Source organism: Herpailurus yagouaroundi, unplaced genomic scaffold (genome assembly GCF_014898765.1).
Source record: "Herpailurus yagouaroundi ecotype Mexico unplaced genomic scaffold, PumYag 220, whole genome shotgun sequence".
Classification (NCBI taxonomy): domain Eukaryota; kingdom Metazoa; phylum Chordata; class Mammalia; order Carnivora; family Felidae; genus Herpailurus; species Herpailurus yagouaroundi.
This window is the reverse complement of record NW_024412451.1, coordinates 1950368-1958386: the sequence shown is the minus strand read 5'-3', so window position 1 is coordinate 1958386 and position 8019 is coordinate 1950368. Positions and strand designations below refer to the sequence as shown.

At 58.2% G+C, this 8019-nt stretch overlaps 1 protein-coding gene across 4 annotated transcripts in view; it reads right to left on the bottom strand.

Annotated features, from left to right (window-relative positions):
* The window catches only part of CEACAM16 (CEA cell adhesion molecule 16, tectorial membrane component), an 11604-nt gene extending 3814 nt beyond the window's left edge, over window positions 1-7790 (bottom strand). For 2 of the 4 annotated variants that reach the window (XM_040457345.1, XM_040457344.1), the window contains exons 1-6: window positions 7252-7781; window positions 6862-7032; window positions 5291-5635; window positions 4691-4966; window positions 3399-3677; window positions 908-1234 (exon numbers count right to left, since the gene is read on the bottom strand). In XM_040457345.1, coding sequence (XP_040313279.1) covers window positions 908-1234; window positions 3399-3677; window positions 4691-4966; window positions 5291-5635; window positions 6862-6898 — 1264 coding nt within the window. In that variant the 5' untranslated portion in view covers window positions 6899-7032; window positions 7252-7781. Of the gene's footprint in view, window positions 1-6; window positions 1235-3398; window positions 3678-4690; window positions 4967-5290; window positions 5636-6861 lie in introns of those variants that run through there. The other 2 variants (XM_040457343.1, XM_040457342.1) reach the window with 2 other exon arrangements.
* Between the last annotated feature and the right edge of the window lie 229 nt (window positions 7791-8019).

Below are 8019 nucleotides of genomic sequence, written 5' to 3'. Positions count from 1 at the left end.
GGGAGCTCCCAGTCTGATGGAGGAGACATGGTCTTTAACCCTGGGAGTTCCGAGTCTGATGTGGGAGACATGGTTCATTGACTCCGAGAACTTCCAGTCTGATGGAGGAGACCTGTTTCTGGGAGCTCCCAGTCTGATGGAGGAGACATGGTCCCTGACTCTGGGAGTCCCTACTATGATGGGCAAGACATGGTCTTCAACATCTGGGAATTCCCAGACTGATGGAAGAGACATGGCTCCTGACCACTGGGAATTCCCAGTCTGAGGGAGGAGACAAAATTCCCATCACCTAGAAGCCTCTATCCTAATGGAGGAGATTTTTCCTATTTCACTTTGAGAGAAAAATGTCCCCCTCTGATGGTAGAAATTCTGTCCTCACTCTTACCCTAATGCAGAGGCCGAGACATGATGCCAACTGTCTAGGATCTCCCAGTCTAAAGAGGGAGTTACGATCCACCCTCGTACTATACATCCAGTCTGATAGGGGAGGTACACTCCCATCATTAACCCACTTTCCCAATAAAGTAGCGGAGGCAATAGGTCTACCCACCTGCAGGAAAAAGGGTGCCCTACGCTCAGACTGTGCCTCCTTTCTTGAGACCTTCAGTCTGGTGTACTTATATGAGAGAGGAGGCGTGGAATCCCCCTTTGGTAGCCTTCGGTTCGATGCAGGAGGCCTACCTACCCCTAGTCTAGGCTGTCGGTTTGACAGAAGAGGCCAAAAACTCCATTTGGAGATCCCCAAGTCAGAGGGAGGAGAGGGAGCCCCTTCTTTCAAGTCTGTTGGGGACGCCGATCCACCCTTCGTCTGTGCTTCCCTCCCCGCCCTGGAGGAGACAAAGCCCCGCTCGCTTTGGGAGCATCTGTCTGAAAAGATACACCCTCTGCCCCCCTCTGACACACTCACGGGCCACCTGCAGCTCCACTTCCAGGGTCTCGGTCTTGCCCTGCAACGTGACGGTCTTGAGGGTGTAGCGGCCGGCATCCGTGAGGTTCAGCTTCTGCACCAGCAGTGAGCAGTTGGCGAAGCCCACCTCCCGGCCTGTGTGCGCCGGGCCTGCGATCCAGTTGCCTGACGGCAGTTGGCTGAGCAGCCGGCCGGGCTCCGAGGCAGGCCCGCGGTACCAGGCGTAGACCAGCAGGTCCTTGGGGTAGCCCTGGACGGTCAGCGTCACATCCTGGCCCTCCATCGGCCTGGTGGGCACGGGCACAATCGTCATGGCGACCGCTGCCGCTGAAGAAAGAGTGGGGGGGGGCGGGGGGGCTGGGTCACCGGGCCTGCACCTGGCGTGGCGTCCCCCTCCCACCCCCGCGCCCCTGCCTCCCCCGCACCTGACTGGTGCCGCCCCGTGCGGGGCCCCCGGGGAAGGAGACAGAGGAAGGAGCTGACTTGTGTGGCCGTGGAGGTGGGTTTTGTGTCCCGACAATGCCTGCCAGGGAGCTCTGTCTTCCCTCAGGAGATTGGGGGACCCCAAGGGTGGGGGCCGTCTCTCCCACCTTAGACTAAGAATTTCCAGCCCTTGGGGGGATATCTATCCCGCTTAACTAGAAGACCCTAGAGAGTCCAACCATGTCTCCTCCATCAGATTGGAAATTCCCAAAATATAGGGGCCATGTCTCCCCTATCAGATTGGAAATTCTAGAATATGGGGGGGGGCATATCTCCCCTATCAGACTGGAAATTCTCAGAACATGGGGGCCCTGTCTCCCCCTCAGATAGTTGGGAGTTGTGTACCCCAGGTTGTATCTCTTGTCAAACCAAGAGACCTCAGGATGTGGGGGCCATAGTTTCTTATCAAATTGAAAGATTCCAGAGGGTGGGAGGCCATGTCTCTTCCATCAGATTCGAAATTCCAGATTATTGGGCTGGGTCTCTCCAATCAGGCTGGGGACCCCAGAAGCTGGATGGGGGTATGTCTACCCCATCAGACTGGAAATTCCTAGAAAGTAGGGGGAGGCTTTACTCCCCCATCAGATTGGGAGTAACCCAAAGGTGGGAACTATGTCTCCCCCATCAGACTAGGAATTCTCAAAAAAAAAAAAAAAAAAAAAAAAAAAAAAAAAAGACCATGTCTCCTTAAGACCACATCTCTCCCATCAGAATACAAAGTCTCCCCAAGGTGAACTGACTGTCTCCTCCATCTGACTGGAAGCTCATTGAGGGTGGGTGTCATGTCTCCTCCATCATTGCTTAAAGTCCATGGAGTGTGAGACATTGCCTCTTCTCTCTGACTGGCAGCTCCTCGAATAAGGAAGTCATGCTTCCCTATTCCAGGATCAGGTCTCCAAGAGCAGAGACCATGTCTCCTCCATTACATCAGAGTCTCCCCCAGATGGGGATCAGGATAGAGTCTCCCTTTCCTCTGTCTCTCCCTGGCACTTGCCACGGGGTTGCTGACAGTTCGGGAGGCCCTCGGGGGTGCTGTACCCACTCCCTGCACATACCTGCACACTTGGGCACCCCCCATCTTGGCCTGCACAGGCAGGGCTTGGGGCGGCACCTGGGGTCATCTGGTACATCTCCCTGTCTCTGGCCAAGACCAGCTACCCAGGCCCCAGGTGGGGTGGGGCAGGAGGTACACTTACCTTTGGGGATGCCATTTCTGCTTTGGGTGAAAGAGTATCCACCCTTTGGATGAGACCCAGCCTGTTAGTAGGAGGAGGGAGGAGGGAGGGAGGGAAGGACTGTTCCCACCATCCCTGGGGGCATGGTGGCCACTTGGGAAGGAACCAAGGCAGAATTAAGGAGGCCTCAGTGTTCAAAGCCACCATCCCCAGGGGATGAGAAAGTGTCCCCTGAGGATCCTGATAGCTCTGAAAACAACAGCTGTGTCTGCACTACCCCCAGCCCCCAGGTTGTTTAAGGACAGAGGCAAGACAATGCTTCCCTGGCTGTGTTTTTCCACTTGCCATCAACTGGCTGTGACTTTCCGTGTGTGTGTGTGTGTGTGCGCGCGCATGCATGGTCCTCTGGGCCAGATAACTGGGTAATCCAGTTGGTCGCACAGGAGTTCACCTGTCTGTGTGGAGAGAATGGGTCAGCCCCAAAGCATCTGTGACCGGCTGAATTTAGAACAGGGGCACTCACGGGAAGGGACGTCTGAACGTTTTCCTGCCCTGCCACTGCCCGATGTGGACAGGTACACACTGAGGACTCTGAAGGGAGAGTCTGATTCATTGTTTTCCAGGTGACAAGGCATGGACCGTCTCCAGATGAAGAGGGGGTCCACCCGATATGCCACTCTGTGACTTGGCCAAAGAATGGGCTGGGAAGCTCTTAACTCTCCAGTGATCTCCTGGGCACATGGTGCGCTAACTGTTGGTGGAGGGGCCAAACCTTCATAGCCCAACTGGGCCTCCGTGGGGAGGGGGTGGTGGTCAGGCTGGGGGCGACTCACCGGAGAGCTTGACCACCACCGAGGCGGATCCGGAAAGCAGGGTCTTGGGGTTCTTAGCAATACACGTGTACGTGCCCTCCTGGGCCGCCGTCATGCTAGTGATGTTGAGGTGGTCTTGCCCGTTCTTGAGGGCCCGCCCGTTGAAGGCCCACACATACTCGGGCTCTGGGCAGGACTGGGACACGCACCACAGGGTGAGGGACGTGTTGAAGTCCAGTTTGATGGTACAGCCCGTGCGGGTGGTGGAATCTTGGAGGATGGCCACGCGTTCTGGGCCATCTGTGGGGGGCAGGAGGGAGAGAGACGGGGCAGTAGAGCGACAGGGGAGTAGAGATGGGCACCCTGGCTTCCTCTCCACCATGCTGGGCCTCTGGGAGTGTGTGGGCCTAGCGGAGGGAGAAAGCTCTGGCTTTTTCGGATCCCACACACATCTCTAACTTGCTCTAGGATCTCGAGAATCACTTTCCCCTTTCAGGGGACCTGTTTTCTCATCTGTAGAAAGAGGATGTTGGGCCAGACAAAATTTCAAGATATTTTTGAAGTCTATGGCTCCATTAAAAGAAGAAGAAGAAGAAGAAGAAGAAGAAGAAGAAGAAGAAGAAGAAGAAGACTATCGGTCTATCAGTTTCTCATAAGCCATTCTAAGAGTCTAGAATTCTAGGGCTCCAAGAGTCAATGTTTCTAGTCAATGCTTCTAGGTTCTAGGATTCTAAGATTCTAGAAGTCTATGTTTCTAAAATTCTAGGATTGGGTGCCTCTAAGATTTTAGAATTAGATTCTAAGATTCTAAGAATCTCTGCTTCTAGAGTTTCTAGGATTCTCAGAGTCTAGAATTCAGTGCTTCTTAAATCCAGAATTCTCTGGTCGTAGGATTCTAGGCTCTAAGTGTTTCTACATCGGCGGCCCTTGCGTACCTCTGTGATTTATTTCCCCCGGATTCCACACTGCATATCTGCTGCCCCTGGGAATGACTCCATGCTTTGGTTGTGTTTTCTTCTCCTGTCTCCCCTCCCACCCGCCACTCACTTCCCACCTCCATTTCACAACCAACCAGCCCTGTGTCTCTTCCCTGCTTGTATTGCTTCAAACTGAAGGATCGGTCCGTTTCAAGGGTGGTTTTTAGTCCTTAGGACGTGGGTCAAGTGCATCCCTAAGAAAGGGATCCTTGGTGCCTCATCCCAGCTCACCTACTGACTCACGGTGTGCGCCCTTGGGCACCCTCTCCTGGCCTTGGTTTCCCCATCTATGAGGTTTGGGCGCAGGGTATCTCTAGCGGGGCCAGGAGGACTCACAGTACACGGTCAGGTTGACGGGCTCGCTGCGGCTGACACTGACCGGGTTCCAGACCTCACACTGGTAGGCTCCCGCCTCCTCTCTGCGGACGCCATGCCGGGTCAGTACCCGGCCATCGGGGGACTGGCCGAGGCGGATGGCGATGGGCAGGGCTTCGCCGTTGAAGAACCAGCGGACCTCAGCGGGGCTGGGGCTGCTGCACACCAGGCGCAGGGTGTCTCGGCGCTCGACCAGTGCCGTGGTGTTGGCCGTGACCACAGGCTGGGCCAGGATCTCTGTGGGGCAAGAGACAGAGGGGGAGGGGGCCGGGCACTGCCTGCTCCCCCGGCCACCCCCGCTCTAGGCAAGGGGCATGGCTGGATCCTGGGGGCGTCTCTGTAACCCCCAGCCAGAGGGGCAAAGAATGGGATAGGAGGCAGTCCTGGAAGCCATCCCGAAGGAGGCGAGCATTTTAATGTTATTTTGTCTTTTTTTTTTTTTTTTAACCGTTTTCCATTTTAATTTATTTTCATTTTAATTTTTATCAGAGGGGCCGGGACGCACGTGGGAAGGCTGGCCGTGGTACAGGGGAGGCCGAGGGGGGGGGCGGGGCGTCTCACCATAGACCTGCACGTGTCCGTAGCCCACGTCCGTCTGGAGCTGCCTGTTGAGGGTCTGCAGGATGTAGGTGCCCGAGTGCCCGGGCAGGGCGCCCCGGATGTCCAGGCCGCCGTCGGGGCGCACAGCCTCCCGTCCCGTGTGGGCCGGGCCAGGGGTCTCGTCGCCCGTGCTCACGATGTAGCTGGCCACCAGGTAACTCAGGCTGAGCGTGGGCCCCGCGTACCAGTTGTAGGCAAGCACTTCCCCCGAAAGCCCGTGGACGGTCAGTGTGACGTTGTCCCCCTCGGCTGGCTGGGCAGGCTCGGGGGTGATAGAGATTTCGGCCCCCGCGCTCAGGAAGGCGGCTGAGGAAGAGGAGCCGGAGGGGGCGGGTGAGGCCGCCGTGGCCACTGCCCCCACTCAGTGGAGGAGGAGCCGTGGCGATCTCCTGGCACGCGTGTTCCTGGTATACCACGAGCGCCTAATCAGTGTGAGCCAGGTGCAGGGTCTCAGTCCTGCGGTGGGACTGAGGATTGAATTCGATGGGCTCTGCCTGGGGTCTGGCCCAAAGCCTTGAGCACAAGCTCCTAGCACGCGCTCGGCCTGCTAGAACTTTGGATGTGCTGGGGGCCCAGAGGGTTTTCCTGCTGTGAGAGTCACCGAACCCGGGCTTGCACAATCAGGCTGGCTCGTCTAGGCCCTGGGCCCGGACTCTCAGTCCGGTGCTCTTCCTGGGCCTCGGGCAGGTCTGACCGCCGCAGAAAGTAGGGGCGGGACGAATTGACTCCACCCTTTTCCCTCCAACCCAGGAGATAAGCCCCAAACCCGACCAGCTGGTCAGGGCTGCTTGGGTTTGAATTGTATGTGTGGTTGCCCAGAAGGGGCGGCCGTGGCGTGGCGGGTTCTCGGGGAAGAAGTGCTTGCACGCCTGGCCCCGGTTTCTGGTACTTTCCAGGCTGACACATCTCGGTGAGGGGTGAGGTCTCTGGGTCTAGCACTCAGCCCTGCCACCACTGACAGGCTGAGCCCGGCCAGCGGCTTCCCCTCTCCGAGCCTCGGGTTTCTCGTCTAGGAAGAGGGGGGGTCCTGAGCGGACCTCCTTTCTAGGGTGGCTGTTAACACCCAGAAAACATTTAGAGTAAGTGCTGGTGAACGCCGCTTATTGTGACCTTCGGACGACCCTGGGAGCTTAGCCCATTTCACAGATGAGGAAACTGAGGCTGAGAAAGGGAAGGTGACTGCCCAAAGCCATGTCCGCAGGGAGAGGCAGAGCTGGGGGTCAGGGCTCACCCCGGCCACGCTTTTGTAGCTCAGTCAGGGTTTGCCACGCGAGCGAGGGTGGGTCAGTGACCCCCCTGCTTTAGCCTCACACCCCGATCTTAGAAAAATCTCTGAGGTCCACCCTGCAGCCTTCTCTGGGTGGCTGGCCCTGGCCGGGGCCTCTTGGAGGAGCAGACGGGGCCCTCCCTACCCAGCGCGCTGAACTTCTGGCTCGCACCTTGCCTCTCCCGGACCAGGGTCCCTGCCCTTCCCCGAGGCCCCCCTTCCCCGGGGCCTGCGGTTGTGGGGGGGGGGCACCGTTCTCGCTCACCGCTGAGGAAGAGCCAGCTGCACCCCGTCAGTGCCATCTCTCTCCCCCAACCCCGACTCGAAGACCGCGGCGTTGGCGTCCCGATGCTCCGAGGCCCTTCCCGGTTGGGACCTGGCTCCGTCTGGCGCGGGACCTGGGAGGGTTCGGTGATTTGGAGCCGGGGGAGATCACCTGAATTTGGAGGGATCGAGTCACCGAGGATCTGGGGCCCCGTTTGGGTACCAGAGCGGGTGTGGCAGGCACCGGCCAGGGGTCACGACCCGGCCGGGCCTCCTGGGGCGCTGCCTAACCTCCTTGTGCCGAGGGCCCGGGCCCGGGGTTTGGTACCAGGAGGAGAACCAGGTCGCCAGGGAGGAGGAGGGCGGGGGAAGATTTTAGGGCAGTTCTTACCCCGGGCCCTGGTGCACTTGGGGGTCACCAAAGAATAAAACCAATCAGCAGCGACTGCCTTTTTGCTGCCTCTGCGCCGTGGGTGACCTTCCGGTATCTTTTCAGGGGACTTGCTGTGAGGTGGGCACTGGTAGAACCCGCATTTGCAGATGGGGAAACTGAGGCGCCAGGCACGGGCTCTGACTTGCCCAAGTTCCTGCAGCGAGAGGGAGTTCGAACCCTGCCCTGTCTCCAAAGCCACCCCGAGGGAAGGAGGCTCGGCGGCTACGCGCTTTCTTTGGGGCCGTGCTGCCGACTGGCTTCCTGCACCGGGTGAGAAGTGCGCATTCTGTCTTTCCTTCTGAGGCCTTCTTTCCCGTGTCTGTCCGATGGGTCTGTGGAGCCTCTGGGGCCACAGAGGGCCCTGTTTTGACCCTGGCTCTGCACTTCCCCGAAGTGGGGCCGGAGGCAGTCCCTCACCGAGTCTCCATGAGCTGCTCTGCAAGACACGGATGGTGGGCTCCTGGGTGGCTCGGTCGGTTGAGAGTCCGACCTCGGCTCAGGTCACGATCTCGTGGTTGGAGAGTTCGAGCCCCGCGTCGGGCTCCGTGCTCTCAGCTCAGAGCCCGGAGCCTGCTTCGGATTCTGGGTCTCCCTCTCTCTGTGTCCCCACCCTGCTCATGCTCTGTCTGTCTCTCTCAAAAATAAGTAAACATTAGGAAGAAAAGAAACAGGGATGGTGTAGGCCCTCCTCAGTTTTGTTGGGCGCAATTAGCGTGACGCTCCCTG